Consider the following 17,566-nt stretch of genomic DNA (forward strand, 5'->3'; position numbering starts at 1 on the left):
GTGTAAAACGCTGGCTAACTGTGTTTTACACTTAGCTAGCTAACCAACTAGCAGTTATCAAAGACACTCACTCTGTAACGTACCATACATTTCTGACCAATTACACATTACTTTAGGCAACATCTACCGACTCCTTCTTGCTTACTCCGGTCCATAACGTTGAGTCTTTTAGGTTCAAAACGTTATGGCTGTAGTCTAAAGAAACCCACTAGCACACAGCCATCTGGTGCAGTCATTGGCTCAGTGTTCCAAAAGTATTCAACTGAATCTACATCAAGCTTGGACAGTATTATATTTCATATTTTTATGGTGCGCTTGCAGCCAGAAGTATATTGTCAATTATATCTCCAATTTACAGCCTCGGATTGAAAAAAAAGTGACATTTTAGATTCATACATATATGCACTACTCATTATTGTTTGTTTAAAAAAAAAAAAAAGTGAAACATGGCCTTTAAAATTTTGGCACTGTGTCATATTGTGATTTAAAGGTGACATGGTGTCTCGTCTTGATTTAAAGGTGGTGTCACCTCGTGATTGTAAGGTGGCATGGTGAACTGCCATGATTTAAAGGTGGGAAAGTAAACTGTCAACGCTCTCTCTGTCACGACTTCAACCGAGGCAGGCTCTCCTTCCCGTTCGGGTGGCGCTCGGTGGTCGTCGTCACCGGCCTACTAGCTGCCACTGACTCTTTTTCCTCCCCCTCCTTATGTGTTTATTTGTATCACCTGTGTTCAGTTAGTCGTTAATTAGTGTGGCTTTATTAGTCAGCCAGCCCGGACGCTTCTTTGTGCGGGATTGTTACATTGTAGCTTTTGGATTTCGGGAGTGGATATGGTTATTGTGGACTGGGTTTGTTTCTCGTGTCGTTGGACCGTTGTGTATGACACCCAGTACGTCCGTGTTGGACATTTTGTTTGCCAGTTGGGTATTAAAGACTCAACATATTGAAGCTCTGCTGTTCCTGCGTCTGACTTCGCACCCCCCCGACACCCAGGTCGTTACAGAATCCCGCACCAAATAAAAAGAGTCAGTGGCAGCTAGTAGGCCGGTGACGACGACCGCCGAGCGCCACCCGAACGGGAAGGAGAGCCTGCCTCGGTTGAAGTCGTGACACTCTCTCTCAATTAAATTAAATTCAAGGGGCTTTATTGGCATTGGAAACATATGTTAACATTGCCAAAGCAAGTGAAGTAGATAATATAAAAAAGTGAAATAAACAATAAAAATGAACAGTAAACATTACACTCACATAAGTTCCAAAAGAATAAAGACATTACAAATGTTGTATAATGTATCTCTCTCTCTCCCCCTGCCTAACCAGAACCCCCAAGACTGCAGTAAGGCCAGGAAGCTGGTGTGTAACATCAACAAGGGCTGCGGCTACGGCTGTCAGCTGCACCATGTGGTCTACTGTTTCATGATCGCATACGGCACACAGCGCACCCTCATCCTGGAGTCCCACAACTGGCGCTACGCCACGGGCGGCTGGGAGACCGTCTTCCACCCTGTAAGCAACTCCTGTACTGACCGTACCGGGGTGTCTACAGGGCACTGGTCAGGTAGGCACGGTGAGCACTGTCTGGTGAGTTATGTATTTAGAGAGCTGGGCCCTGTTCTATATCTATGGTTGGGCCATTGAGGTTTCTACATTATGATGCATTTACATGACACTAAAACCTTTCTATGGCAGCCATGTTAGCGCCCCATTAATATCACATCACGAATATTTAAATAATGCTTTGTAACTGAATTTTTTGAATTAGAACAATATTCACAATTCTAAAAGTTTGCCCTACTCTCTTAATACATGGCTTTGGTGACCACTATCTATACCTCCTTGACCAGGCCTGGGCAATTCCAGTCCTCGGGGGCCTGATTGGTGTCCACTTTCCCCCATCCCTAGCAAACACACTTGATTTAAACTAATTGCATTTTTAACTGAAAATCATGATTAGTTGATAATTTTTTTATTTCACCTTTATTTAACCAGGTAGGCTAGTTGAGAACAAGTTCTCATTTGCAACTGCGACCTGGCCAAGATAAAGCATAGCAGTGTGAACAGACAACAACACAGAGTTACACATGGAGTAAACAATAAACAAGTCAATAACATAGTAGGGGAAAAAAAGAAAAAAAAAGAGAATCTATATACAGTGTGTGCAAAAGGCATGAGGAGGTAGGCAATAAATAGGCCATAGGAGCGAATAATTACAATTTAGCAGATTAACACTGGGGTGATAAATCATCAGATGATCATGTGCAAATAGAGATACTGGTGTGCAAAAGAGCAGAAAAGTAAATAAATGAAAACAGTATGGGGATGAGGTAGGTAAATTGGGTGGGCTATATACCGATGGACTATGTACAGCTGCAGCGATCGGTTAGCTGCTCAGATAGCAGATGTTTAAAGTTGTTGAGGGAGATAAAAGTCTCCAACTTCAGAGATTTTTGCAATTCGTTCCAGTCGCAGGCAGGAGTCAGGAGTGTCAGCTGGTGCTGGGGCAAAAGTGTGACACCAATCAGGCCCCTGAGGACTGGAGTTTCCCAGGCCTGTCCTAGACAGTGATCCTTACATCCATTGTCTTACGTCAGATAGCACATCGATTCTGCCTGAACTGATCTGTCTCGTATTTTGCAAAGGGTCATGGGATAGATCAAAAGTAATCTGGTACCATGGGCTGCCGAAACATTAAAATATATTACCTACAGTAGGTAACATCATCTGCTGAACCACATTTCTGACTCAAAACTGTCTGATTCATCTAAGCTAAAATAATAAATATGTCAATAATGTTTAGTTTTTTTTGGTGAGGAAGTCGCCCCATTTTACACCTGGCTAAAGATTGTTGTGCTTCAATGAGCAGTATTGCTTAAGTTACGGGTACAAAAGCTATCATGGATTTGTCCAACAGCTGAGCCAGTCACTGAAATCATATTTGACTGAAACAATGCTGCTAACAAACCATCTACCTACTTAGTGCTGCACACACAATGTTGAATCTTCCAACAAAAGCTAGCTAGCAAGCTACTGTAGCTAGTAGTGCTAATGCTTACATATATTATGAGTTTTCATGAAGCAGCTGTTGTTCTGCCACGAGTCATTGCAGTAGCCTCCCGAATCAGCTGCTGCGCTCAGCTGACCCAACAATACGATCGCAGAGAAACATGCTGATCTACGGACTGATTTCTGAAGAAAAATGATATGTTTTATTGTCACATACACCGGATAGTTGCAGTGAAATGTGTGGTTTTACATGGTCAGCCATAGTAGTACGGCATCCCTGGAGCAAATAAGGGTTAAGTGCCTTGGACAGTCCGTTTCTCTGAACTTCAGGGTCATTTAAACTGGCTAAGCAAGCTTTTATGCTAGTGAAATCAGAGCTACATAACTAGCAGCTACACAGCTGATTGGGTCACTGCACTGGCAAACAACGTCCTTAAAACAGAATTTGTGCAGGAGATAGCTTTCTAATGTTAGTTTTTTTATTGAAAACTATTAAATCACTGTCACAACATTTGTAATAATTTAGCTAGTTAGTTTGTAATAACTTAGTGTAGTGATATCAAAAATTAGGAACTATGTTTCCATTTTTTAAATGGTGGATGCTCAATATTCAAATTTGAATATGAGTTCCACGTTCACAAGACAGATCTGTTGAGGGACGAGAGTCACGGAGGGGTGAAGCCATCTGACGTGAGACAATGTTGCTGTTTTAGTCATATGCACGGCAAAACCTGACAGTTTCTCCCACACACTGAACGCTCCATCCAACCAAACATTGATCGCTCCACCCCAACCAAACATTGACCACTGCTGACCGGTCCATTTAGATAGCTAGTTTGTAGACATGGTCTCAGCACCAGGGAAGTGATAGGGGTTCAGACTGGTTGTCAAGACATTTAGTGTAGCAAGCAATATTCTGTTTCATAAATGTATTCTAGGCTAGCTATTTTTTTCTCTTTCCTTTAATACTCTTCAGCTTCCTTGTCCCCCCCACCTCCACCGCACACACATACTGTACATACACGCATACACCCCTCTGCCTCTGGCTGCAACTATCTTAGGCTTTCTTTTCCTATTTCTCTTGCTGTTCCCATCTTCTTTTCCATCTTGCATGCCCTAATGCATAGCCTCCTTGCCTTCCTACTGATTGCCCCTGCTTGCTCTTTGTGTAGTGAGTTCATTTCACTGGTTCACCGCTCATCTGACCTGGACCAATTACGGGCTGAGGCACCAATAGAAAGATTCTGGGTGAAATCTCATCTCCCTTCCTGCCTCAAACTGTGAATTAGCTAGAAGTTCAGTAAAAATGTTAAGTTGTTGCAGCATCAATTTGCAGATTGCAGAGGTTGAGTTAAAATTTGGACTCTTTGTGTCCTCATTAGGAAGCTCTGGGAGGGGAGGGAGTGCTTAACTGTGCAATTGTGGCAAGATGTGTAGGCGTCGAACCCCCCCAGTCCCCCCTCTCCGTCCTGCAAAACCTGCCAATGATGTAATAAGCAAAGAGAAAGAGCTTGGGAAAAATGTTTCTGTTGAATATTTAATGCTTTTGACAATTTATATTGAGCTCATGCTCCATAGTGTACACATGCCCTGAGCCCTGCCTTTTCCATTTTTCTTTATTATTATTTTATTCCATTTACTCTTTTTTTGAATGGGCATTTTTTTATGAGTAATTATACCATTTGTTTGAAAATCAGTGGCGTGTATTCATGGATGCCAAGGGAAGCCAGTCTTCCACCCCAAATTCCCCCCCAAAACAAATAAACATATACAATAATCAATTTAGTCTCTCTGTGTTTCATAATTTTTCTTCAATTCGCAAGAGGCTGAATGTATCTCACCGGAGAATTATCCAAGCGAGCGAAACAGCGCCCCTTTGTCTCTGTATGTGTAGGCCATCTATCTGATGCTATCTGGTCCCAAAGAGTATGACATTGTTGTCGCCCGTACCATTGAATGCAAGGGAAGCTAGTGAGAATTGGCCTCCCTTCATAAAAAAAGTTTAAAATAAAAGCCAATCAGCATTGAGCTAAACTGAGTGAGCTCAACTGTGAATGGTCCTGGCACACCCAAAAAAAAGTGTTAAGGGAAGCCAGTTTGGAATTGGCATCACTCCAATCAAATCGCATCGAAAGCATACGTCATTGACAGAAACAACTTGAATTGTTGCATCTCGTTGTGTTGTTGTCCTCCAGTGGTTAGCTAGCTAGCTAAAATTGGCCCTTTTCTAAATTAGCCATGGATGGAGATAGGGATTTGGACTTGTGGTTTCATTTAATTCTCCATACTGGCCAATGATTATAACGGTTATTCTGATCCAACCATTAATTAATACATTGTGCCTCTGGCCTGAGAGGATGGACGTTCAATGTGTAGTTAGATGTAGAAGGCTAATGTTAACTAGCTAACGTTGCCCATGAAAGGAAGTTAGGCTAGCAAGCAAGCATTTTTAGCTAGATAGCCTATGACAACAACAAATAAAAGTGTGTACTGTATGACAGAGTGATAGACCGTTTCGTAAACATGTAAGAGAGGAGGATGGCATTGGTGTTTCTTTACAAGTAGGGTGAGTCAACATGTTTTTTCTACTTGCACGAACACACACACACACACACACACACACACACACACACACACACACACACACACACACACACACACACACACACACACACACACACACACACACACACACACACACACACAGAGAAATCAGAAACATGGACAGCCACATCATGTTTAGCTTACGTTGATTGGACTAAATTGTTTTTGGTATCTTTTAGTTGTCAGTGTATTAGACTAAGCATACAGTCGGTGATTTGATGATGTTGAAAAGTTGCTAATAGTGGAGGTAGCTCCTGTTTTCTTTGCGACTTGCGGTAACTCTCTGTGGTTCTAAATCAATAGTTGTTTAGTGTTCCGAAAATGTCGGAGACATTAACTTGCTTGATTGACCCTGCTGTAGGTCATGTAACTGTTACATGCAATATGCTTTGTGGACTTCACCGGACAGAGGTTGTTTTGTGATAAAACAAAGGTGTGGTTGAACATATTCTGCCACTGTGTCCTCTTATTGTCTCTGCCTTTAGGCCTAAATATCACAGTGTCAAGGTATATGAATCAAACAACGCAATTATCACAACACTTAGTTTGTAATATGGCACTTTTTTTTGCATCCCCAGTGATTTTACCCACGCACCGCTACTGTTGACAATGGCTTATGAAGCTGTGTGTTGTTGTATTAGTCTCACTGGAATGGAAGGAGTCACTGTTGTTGTATTAGTCTCACTGGAATGGAAGGAGTCACTGTTGTTGTATTAGTCTCACTGGAATGGAAGGAGTCACTGTAGTTGTATTAGTCTCACTGGAATGGAAGGAGTCACTGTTGTTGTATTAGTCTCACTGGAATGGAAGGAGTCACTGTTGTTGTATTAGTCTCACTGGAATGGAAGGAGTCACTGTTGTTGTATTAGTCTCACTGGAATGGAAGGGGTCACTGTTGTTGTATTAGTCTCACTGGAATGGAAGGAGTCACTGTTGTTGTATTAGTCTCACTGGAATGGAAGGAGTCACTGTAGTTGTATTAGTCTCACTGGAATGGAAGGAGTCACTGTAGTTGTATTAGTCTCACTGGAATGGAAGGAGTCACTGTTGTTGTATTAGTCTCACTGGAATGGAAGGAGTCACTGTAGTTGTATTAGTCTCACTGGAATGGAAGGAGACACTGTTGTTGTATTAGTCTCACTGGAATGGAAGGAGTCACTGTAGTTGTATTAGTCTCACTGGAATGGAAGGGGTCACTGTTGTTGTATTAGTCTCACTGGAATGGAAGGAGTCACTGTAGTTGTATTAGTCTCACTGGAATGGAAGGAGTCACTGTAGTTGTATTAGTCTCACTGGAATGGAAGGAGTCACTGGTGTTGTATTAGTCTCACTGGAATGGAAGGAGTCACTGTTGTTGTATTAGTCTCACTGGAATGGAAGGAGTCACTGTTGTTGTATTAGTCTCACTGGAATGGAAGGAGTCACTGTAGTTGTATTAGTCTCACTGGAATGGAAGGAGTCACTGTTGTTGTATTAGTCTCACTGGAATGGAAGGAGTTACTGTAGTTGTATTAGTCTCACTGGAATGGAAAGAGTCACTGTTGTTGTATTAGTCTCACTGGAATGGAAGGAGTCACTGTAGTTGTATTAGTCTCACTGGAATGGAAGGAGTCACTGTAGTTGTATTAGTCTCACTGGAATGGAAGGGGTCACTGTTGTTGTATTAGTCTCACTGGAATGGAAGGAGTCACTGTTGTTGTTTTAGTCTCACTGGAATGGAAGGAGTCACTGTAGTTGTATTAGTCTCACTGGAATGGAAGGAGTCACTGTAGTTGTATTAGTCTCACTGGAATGGAAGGAGTCACTGGTGTTGTATTAGTCTCACTGGAATGGAAGGAGTCACTGTTGTTGTATTAGTCTCACTGGAATGGAAGGAGTCACTGTTGTTGTATTAGTCTCACTGGAATGGAAGGAGTCACTGTAGTTGTATTAGTCTCACTGGAATGGAAGGAGTCACTGTTGTTGTATTAGTCTCACTGGAATGGAAGGAGTTACTGTAGTTGTATTAGTCTCACTGGAATGGAAAGAGTCACTGTTGTTGTATTAGTCTCACTGGAATGGAAGGAGTCACTGTAGTTGTATTAGTCTCACTGGAATGGAAGGAGTCACTGTAGTTGTATTAGTCTCACTGGAATGGAAGGAGTCACTGTTGTCGTATTAGTCTCACTGGAATGGAATGAGTCACTGTTGTTGTATTAGTCTCACTGGAATGGAAGGAGTCACTGTTGTTGTTTTAGTCTCACTGGAATGGAAGGAGTCACTGTTGTTGTATTAGTCTCACTGGAATGGAAGGAGTCACTGTAGTTGTATTAGTCTCACTGGAATGGAAGGAGTCACTGTTGCTGTATTAGTCTTACTGGAATGGAAGGAGTCACTGTTGTTGTATTAGTCTCACTGGAATGGAAGGAGTCACTGTTGTTGTATTAGTCTCACTGGAATGGAAGGAGTCACTGTAGTTGTATTAGTCTCACTGGGATGGAAGGAGTCACTGTTGTTGTTTTAGTCTCACTGGAATGGAAGGAGTCACTGTTGTTGTATTAGTCTCACTGGAATGGAAGGAGTCACTGTAGTTGTATTAGTCTCACTAGAATGGAAGGAGTCACTGTTGTTGTATTAGTCTCACTGGAATGGAAGGAGTCACTGTAGTTGTATTAGTCTCACTGGAATGGAAGGAGTCACTGTTGTTGTATTAGTCTCACTGGAATGGAAGGAGTCACTGTTGTCGTATTAGTGTCACTGGAATGGATGGAGTCACTGTTGTCGTATTAGTCTCACTGGAATGGAAGGAGTCACTGTTGTTGTATTAGTCTCACTGGAATGGAAGGAGTCACTGTAGTTGTTTTAGTCTCACTGGAATGGAAGGAGTCACTGTTGTTGTTTTAGTCTCACTGGAATGGAAGGAGTCACTGTTGTTGTATTAGTCTCACTGGAATGGAAGCAGTCACTGTTGTTGTTTTAGTCTCACTGGAATGGAAGTAGTCACTGTTGTTGTATTAGTCTCACTGGAATGGAAGGAGTCACTGTTGTCGTATTAGTCTCACTGGAATGGAAGGAGTCACTGTTGTTGTTTTAGTCTCACTGGAATGGAAGGAGTCACTGTTGTTGCAACTTCATAGAATCCAGTGGTGGTAGTCTCAGTTTATTTTAGAAACTGTAAAAACTATTTTCTCTGGTTTGAGACTGGATGTCTGCCAAACATATCCCTTCTGGGAGATGATATTAGACCAAAAAAAGATTGTGTGTGTGTACGCGCCCGTGCGTGTGTGTGTGTGTACCTCCACTTCCGTGTGTGTCTACACATACACGCGCGTGTATGTGCCCTTGCCACTCCTTTATGTACTGAGGCTTAACACCCAGTCTCCCAGGTGGAAAGGCTATAAGGAGCGCAGAGAGGATGACCTTCCTAGTCAGCCCAACTCAACCTTCCTCTCTGCCCACTGTGCCCAGGGCCCATCTAGAGGCCACCTTCTTGGAGCAGCTGGTGCCAGCCCCTGTACCATGGAAGTGGATGGGCTCACCTTGGCATTTAAAGAAGGACAGCCAAAGAGCAACTGTCACTCAGGAGGGAGTAGGGATAAAGACAGAGGTAGAGAAAGACAGAGAGAGAGGAGAAAGATCAAGATAACGAATGAGTGTGTCAGACAGAAATATTGAAAGAGGGAGGAGGAAGAAAGAGAAACACAGAGAGAATATTGTGGAGATAGAAACAAAAAAGATTTGGAGACAGTTTGAAAGAGAAACAGAGCGAAAGAAAGAGTTTTATAAAACTTCAACAGAGAAAAACAGACAAAAAGGGACAGAGAAAGAGGACAACGGCAAGAGGATTGTTGTTTTGAATGGACATGACTTTCTCCTTCCTTCACTCTATCTATTTGGCTGGCTTCAATTCAATTCTGTACCCTTTTCCCCCAGTGTGCACTTGTTCACTGTAACCTATTGGATGGTATAGATCCAGTGGATTATTTTGATTTCAATAACGATTTAATTTATGAATAAAGAAAACATATAATTGGCACATTTTTCAATATATTGTTTCACAGTCTCTGCTAGTATTAAAGTTATGGCCCATTTTACTTAGAGGAATTTGCATAGTAGGCAATGTAACCAATCACAGCCCTCCTTTTACTTGTACCGGCAAGATGGCACCAACAGACATGGCAGCTCTGCTTCTAGCTCCTAAGAAACTTTGCAGTATTTTTGTGTGTTATTTCTTACATTATTAGCCCAGAATGTTTTTTGTGTCATTACATACAGACGGAAATAACTTTTGGATATCAGAGCGGTGGTAACTCACCAGCATTACGACCAGGAATACGTCTTTCCTGAATTGGATCCTTTGTTCATACCCCTAAGGGCAATTGAACTTATCCCAGAGGCTGCTCCAAGACGCCGCCTGCAGAGACAAGGTTTTCGGAGTGGACTTCTAGTCCGACTCAGGAGGCGGGCACACCATCCACCGCTTCTGAGTATATTACTTGCTAATGTTCAGTCTCTGGACAATAAAGTAGACGAGCCCAGGGTGAGGATCTCCTTCCAGAGAGACATCAGGGACTGTAACATACTCTGTTTCACGAAATCATGGATCTCTCTGGATATCCTTTCCCTGTCCATCCATCCAGCTGGATTCTCAGTTCATCATGCAGACAGGAATAAAGAAGTCTCCGGAAAGAAGAAAGGCGGGGGTGTATATTACATGATAAACTACTCGTGGTGTGATTGTGATAACATACAGAAACTCAAGTCCTTTTGTTCTTCAGTTATAGTCACAGCCGTGTTTATTCGCCCTCAAGCAGATACCACGACGGCATCAACGAACTACACTGGACTTTATGCAAACTGGAAACCACATATCCTGAGGCCACATTTATTGTAGCTGGGGATTTTAACAAAGCAATCATGAGGAAAACGCTACCGAAGTTCTATTAACACATATATTTCTTCCTATGGGCAGAAACTCAAACAGGAAGTACCCGTGCTAAGGTATATTTAATTCTTGTCTTACCAATTGGAATCCATGCTTCAAGATTGTTTTGAAAATGTTCCGGGTAGCCTCTGAGAATAACATTGACGTTTATACGGACATGGTGACTGAATTCATCAGGAAATGTATAGAGGTATTGTTCCCATGGTGACTATTAAAACCTACCCAAACGAGAAACAGTGTATAAACTGAAAGCACGGACCACCGCATTTAACAGTGGCAAGGTGACTGGGAATATGGTCGATGGCAATCAAAAAGGCAAAACGTCAATACAACGACAAAGTGGAGTTGCAATTCAACAACTCAGACACGAGACGTACGTGGCAGGGTCTACAGTCACAGATTACAAAGGGAAAACCAGCCACATCGCGTACACTGATGTCTTGCTCCCAGACAAGCTGAACACCTTCTTCGCCCGCTTTGAGGACAACACAGTGCCACCGACGCGGCCCGCTCTCAAGGATTGTGGGCTCTCATTCTCCGTGGCCGACGTGAGTAAGACAGTTAAGCAAATTAACCCTCGCATGGCTGCCGTTACAGAAGACATCCCTAGCCGCGTCCTCAAAGCATGTGCAGACCAGCTGGCTGGAGTGTTTACGGACATATTCAATCTCTCCCTATACCAGTCTACTGTCCCCACTTGCTTCAAGATGTCCACCATTGTTCCTGTACCACCCCCAAAAAATGTAACTGAACTAAATGACTATCGCCCCATAGCACTCACTTCTGTCATCATGAATTGTTGGAGAGGCTAGTTAAGGATCATATCACCTCTACCTTACCTGACACCCTAGACCCACTTCAATTTGCTTACCGCCCCAATAGATCCACAGACGATGCAATCGCCATTGCACTGCACACTGCCCTATTCTATCTGGACAAGAGGAATACCTACGTCAGAATGCTGTTCATTGACTATAGCTCAGCCTTCAACACCATAGTACCCTCCAAGCTCATCATTAAGCTCGGGGCCCTGGGTCTGAACCCCGCCCTGTGCAACGAGGTCCTGGACTTCCCCCCAGGTGGTGAAGGTAGGAAACAACAGCTCCACTTCACTGATCCTCAACACAGGGGCCCCACAAGGGTGCATGCTCAGCACCCTCCTGTACTCCCTGTTCACCCATGACTGCGTGGCCACGCACGCCTCCAACTCAATCATCAAGTTTGCAGACGACATGACAGTAGTAGGCCTAATTACCAACAATGACGAGACAGCCTACAGGGAGGAGGTGAGGGCCCTGTCTGAGTGGTGCCAGGAAAATAACCTCTCCCTCAACGTCAACAAAATTAAGGAGCTGATCGTGGACTTCAGGAAACAGAAGAGGGAGCACTCCCCTATCCACATCGACGGGACCGCAGTGGAGAAGGTGGAAGCTTCAAGTTCCTCGGCGTACACATCATAGACAATGAAATGGTCGGTGAAGGCACAACAAATCAAAATCAAATTTTATTTGTCACATACACATGGTTAGCAGGTGTTAATGCGAGTGTAGCGAAATGCTTGTGCTTCTAGTTCCGACCATGCAGTAATATCTAACAAGTAATATAACCTAACAATTTCACAACAACTACCTTATACACACATGTATAAAGGAATGAATAAGAATATGTACATAAAAATATATGAATGAGTGATGGACGAACGGCATAGGCAAGATGCAGTAGATGGTATAAGCAGAACATATCATTATGTAAGGTCAGCAACTAGTCAGAGAAAGCATACAGCGATTTTCCAACCAAAGAGAGGAGTCACAAAAAGCTGAAATAGAGATAAAATTACTAACCTTTGATATTCTTCATCAGATGACACTCCCGGGACAACATTTTACACAATACATGTATGTTTTGTTCGATTAAGTTCATATTTATATCCAAAAACCTCAGTTTACATTTGGCTTTGCCTCCAAAACATCCCGTGAATTTGCACAGAGCCACATCAATTTACAGAAATACTCATAATAAACGATACAAGTGTTTTTCACAGAATTAAAGATATACTTCTCCTTAATTAATGCAACCGCTGTGTCAGATTTCAAAGAAACTTTACGGAAAAAGCAAACCATGCAATTATCTGAGTACGGCACTCAGACAACAAATCAAGCCAAACATATATCCGCCATGTTGGAGTCAACAGAAGTCAGAAATAGCATTATAAATATTCATTTACCTTTGATGATCTTCATCAGAATGCACTCCCAGGAATCCCAGTTCCACAATAAATGTTTGATTTGTTCGATAAAGTTAATCTTTATGTCCAAATACCTCCTTTTTGTCCGCGCGTTTAGCCCAGTATTCCAAATTCATGATCCGCGATCACTAGGAGCAGACGAAATGTCAAAAAGTTCCGTTACAGTCCGTAGAAACATGTCTAACGAAGTATAGAATCAATCTTTAGGATGTTTTTAACATAAATCAATCTTCAATAATGTTCCAACCGGAGAATTCCTTTGTCTTCAGAAATGCAATGGAACTCAAGCTAACTCTCACGTGAACGCGCATGGTCAGCTCATGGCACTCTGGGAGAGACCTTACTCAATCCCCTCTCATTTGCCCCCACTTCACAGTAGAAGCATCAAACAAGGTTCTAAAGACTGTTGACATCTAGTGGAAGCCTTAGGAAGTGCAATATGACCCCATAGACACTGTGTATTCGATAGGCCAAGAGTTGAAAAACTACAACCTCAGATTTCCCACTTCCTGGTTGGATTTTTCTCAGGTTTTTGCCTGTCATATGAGTTCTGTTATACTCACAGACATCATTCAAACAGTTTTAGAAACTTCATAGTGTTTTCTATCCAAATCTACTCATAATATGCATATCCAAATCTACTCATATAGGACTCAGTAGCAGGGAGTTTACTCTGGGCACGCTTTTCATCCAAATGTTAAAATGCTGACCCCTAGCCCAAACAGGATAAAGTGGTATTGTTTAAAGTGGCAAGTGATACATTTATTACATCAAGATGGCAAGATGCAGTAGACGGTATAGAGTACAGTATATACATATGAGATAAGTAATGTAGGGTATGTAAACATTATATAAAGTGCCATTGTTTAATTAACCTGTCTGGCTCTGGCGTTCCGCTAGCGGAACTCCTCCCACATTCCACTGAAAAGGCAGAGCGCGAAATTCAAAAGATATTTTTTAGAAATATTTAACTTTCACACATTAACAAGTCCAATACAGCAAATGAAAGATACACATCTTGTGAATCCAGTCAACATGTCCGATTTTTAAAATGTTTTACAGCGAAAACACCACATATATTTATGTTAGCTCACCACCAAATACAAAAAAGGACAGACATTTTTCACAGCACAGGTAGCATGCACAAAGCCAACCTAACTAACCAAGAACCAACCAAACTAACCAAGAAACAACTTCATCAGATGACAGTCTTATAACATGTTATACAATAAATCTATGTTTTGTTCGAAAAATGTGCATATTTGAGGTATAAATCAGTTTTACATTGCAGCTACCATCACAGCTACCGTCAGAAATAGAACCGAAGCAGCCAGAGTAATTACAGACACCAACGTCAAATACCTAAATACTCATCATAAAACATTTCTGAAAAATCGATGGTGTACAGCAAATTAAAGACAAACATCTTGTGAATCCAGCCAATATTTCCGATTTTTTAAGTGTTTTACAGCGAAAACACAATAATTATTATAATTATATTAGCTTACTACAATAGCCTACCACACTACCGCATTCATTCATCAAGGCACGTTAGCGATAGCAATAGGCACGTTAGCGATAGGGAATAAACCAGCAAAATATATTAATTTTCACTAACCTTCATAAACCTTCATCAGATGACAGTCCTATAACATCAGGTTATACATACACTTATGTTTTGTTCGAAAATGTGCATATTTAGAGCTGAAATCAGTGGTTATACATTGTGCTAACGTAGCATCTTTTTCCCAGAATGTGCGGATATTTTTATGACACTCCAACTATTCTGACCAAATAACTATTCATAAACGTTACTAGAAAATACATGTTGTATAGGAAATGATAGATACACTAGTTCTTAATGCAATCGCCGTGTTAGAATTCTAAAAATAACTTCATTACGACATCCAGCTTAGGTATAGCGAGAGAGTGCCCAAACTCTGGGCGCAAACGACTATTTCACATGTTCGACAGATATATGAAATAGCATCATAAAATGGGTCCTACTTTTGATGATCTTTCATCAGAATGTTGTACAAGGGGTCCTTTGTCGGGAACAATCGTTGTTTGGATTTAGAATGTCCTCTTCTCCAGTCAATTAGCACGGAAAGCTAGCAAAGTGGCGCTAAGCTCTCCTTCCTGAACAAAGGCACACAACGCAACACGCCTAACGTCCCGAATAAATTTCAATAATCTAATAAAACTATATTGAAAAAACATACTTTACGATGATATTGTCACATGTATCAAATAAAATCAAAGCCGGAGATATTAGTCGTCCATAACGACAGCTTATCAGAAGGCAAATCCAGGTCCCTTCTCGCGCTCTCCAGAAAACAGGAAACTGGTGACACGTCATGCCAAGAGCTATTATTCGACCCCAGATCAAGTTACACACTCAATTTCTTCTCTCACTGCTTGTCGACATCTAGTGGAAGACGTATGAAGTGCATGTATTCTAATAAATATCAAGGACATTAATAGGCAGGCCCTAGAACAGTGCATCGATTTCAGATTTTCCACTTCCTGTCAGGAAGTTTGCTGCAAAAGGAGTTCTGTTTTACTCACAGATATAATTCAAACGGTTTTAGAAACTAGAGAGTGTTTTCTATCCAATAGTAATAATAATATGCATATTGTACGAGCAAGAATTGAGTACGAGGCCGTTTAAATTGGGCCCGATTTTCCCCCAAAGTGAAAACAGCGCCCTCTGTCCTCAACAGGTTAAAGTGGCTAGTGATAAATTGATTACATACATTTTTCCATTATTAAAGTGGCTAGAGTTGAGTCAGTATGTTGGCAGCAGCCACTCATTGTTAGTGATGGCTGTTTAACAGTGTGATGGCCTTGAGATAGAAGCTGTTTTTCAGTCTCTCGGTCCCCGCTTTGATGCGCCTGTACTGACCTCGCCTTCTGGATGTTAGCGGGGTGAACAGGAAGTGGCTCGGGTGGTTGTTGTCCTTCATGATCTTTTTGGCCTTTCTGTGACATCGGGTGGTGTAGGTGTCCTGGAGGGCAGGTAGTTTGCCCCCGGTGATGCGTTGTGCAGACCTCACTACCCTCTGGAGAGCCTTACGGTTGTGGGCAGAGCAGTTGCCGTATCAGGCGGTGATACAGCCCGACGGGATGCTCTCGATTGTGCATCTGTAAAAGTTTGTGAGTGTTTTTGGTGACAAGCCGAATTTCTTCAGTCTCCTGAGGTTGAAGAGGCGCTGCTGCGCCTTCACCGACCATTTCAGTTTGTCCGTGATGTGTACGCCGAGGAACTTTCCACCCTCTCCATTACTTTCCCGTCAATGTGTATAGGGGGCTGCTCCCTCTGCTGTTTCATGAAGTCCACGATCATCTCCTTTGTTTTGTTGACATTGAGTGTGAGGTTATTTTCCTGACACCACACTCCGAGGGCCCTCACCTCCTCCCTGTAGGCCGTCTCGTCGTTGATGGTAATCAAGCCTACCACTGTAGTGTCGTCTGCAAACTTGATGATTGAGTTGGAGGCGTGCATGGCCACGCAGTCATGGGTGAACAGGAAGTACAGGAGAGGGCTGAGAACGCACCCTTGTGGGGCCCCAGTGTTGAGGATCAGCGGGGTGGAGATGATGTTACCTACCCTCACCACCTGGGGGCGGCACGTCAGGAAGTCCAGGACCCAGTTGCACAGGGCGGGGTCGAGACCCAGGGTCTCGAGCTTAATGACGAGTTTGGAGGGTACTATGGTGTTAAATGCTGAGCTGTAGTTGATGAACAGCATTCTTATATAGGTATTCCTCTTGTCCAGATGGGTTAGGGCAGTGTGCAGTGTGATTGCGATTGCGTCGTCTGTCAACCTATTGGGGCGGTAAGCAAATTGGAGTGGGTCTAGGGTGTCAGGTAGGGTGGAGGTAATATGGTCCTTGACTAGTCTCTCAAAGCACTTCATGATGACGGAAGTGAGTGCTACGGGGCGGTAGTCATTTAGCTCATAGTCATTGAGCTAAATGACTACCGAGCTATGCGCTAACCTTAGCTTTCTTGGGAACAGGAACAATGGTGGCCCTCTTGAAGCATGTGGGAAGAGCTGACTGGGATAAGGATTGATTGAATATGTCCGTAAACACACCAGCCAGCTGGTCTGCGCATGCTCTGAGGATGCGGCTGGGGATGCCGTCTGGGCCTGCAGCCTTGCGAGGGTTAACATGTTTAAATGTTTTACTCACGTTGGCTGCAGTGAAGGAGAGCCTGCAGGTTTTGGTAGCGGGCCATGTCAGTGGCACTGTATTGTCCTCAAAGTGAGCAAGGAAGTTGTTTAGTTTGTCTGGGAGCAAGACATCGTGGTCCGCGACGGGGCTGGCTTTTCTTTCGCTCTTCTAACTCAGGATGCTTACGAAATGGATTACAATTTGTGAAAATCCCCCAAATCATGGTATTTTTTGTCTGGGTTTCATGAGGAATCAGAAACTCTGTCTAGCTTATGTTTACACCAATCCAATGATTGTATATTTATGAGGGTTTAAGTATAAGGCTACGTCTCAATAGTTTAGAATGGCTTCCCCCTCTCATTTCATCTCATCCTTATCTTCTCTGATCTGACAACATTAGATGAGTAGCAGTAATACAGCAGAAAGGTTATTTGGATTTCAACGCTCACCTGTTTTTAGATTTGAATAAACTAAGGAAAGGACCCAAGAGGTGGTCATTTGAGTCAAAGGAGGGTGAGTGTAGTCAATGTGGAATAGCTAGCTAGTTAGTGCTAGTTAGCTGTGTGCACTAGACCGACGTCTATTGTGCACTAGACCAACGTCCATTGT

The 17,566-nt window shown here is 42.6% G+C and overlaps 1 protein-coding gene across 1 annotated transcript in view; it reads left to right on the forward strand.

Annotated features, from left to right (window-relative positions):
• LOC120019495 (alpha-(1,6)-fucosyltransferase-like) overlaps window positions 1–17,566 on the forward strand; it is a 72,723-nt gene that overhangs the window by 47,578 nt on the left and 7,579 nt on the right. The window contains exon 5 of the mRNA XM_038962794.1: window positions 1,324–1,561. Coding sequence (XP_038818722.1) covers window positions 1,324–1,561 — 238 coding nt within the window. The remainder of the gene's footprint in view (window positions 1–1,323; window positions 1,562–17,566) is intronic.

The sequence above is a fragment of the Salvelinus namaycush genome, chromosome 24, assembly GCF_016432855.1.
Source record: "Salvelinus namaycush isolate Seneca chromosome 24, SaNama_1.0, whole genome shotgun sequence".
Lineage (NCBI taxonomy): Eukaryota > Metazoa > Chordata > Actinopteri > Salmoniformes > Salmonidae > Salvelinus > Salvelinus namaycush.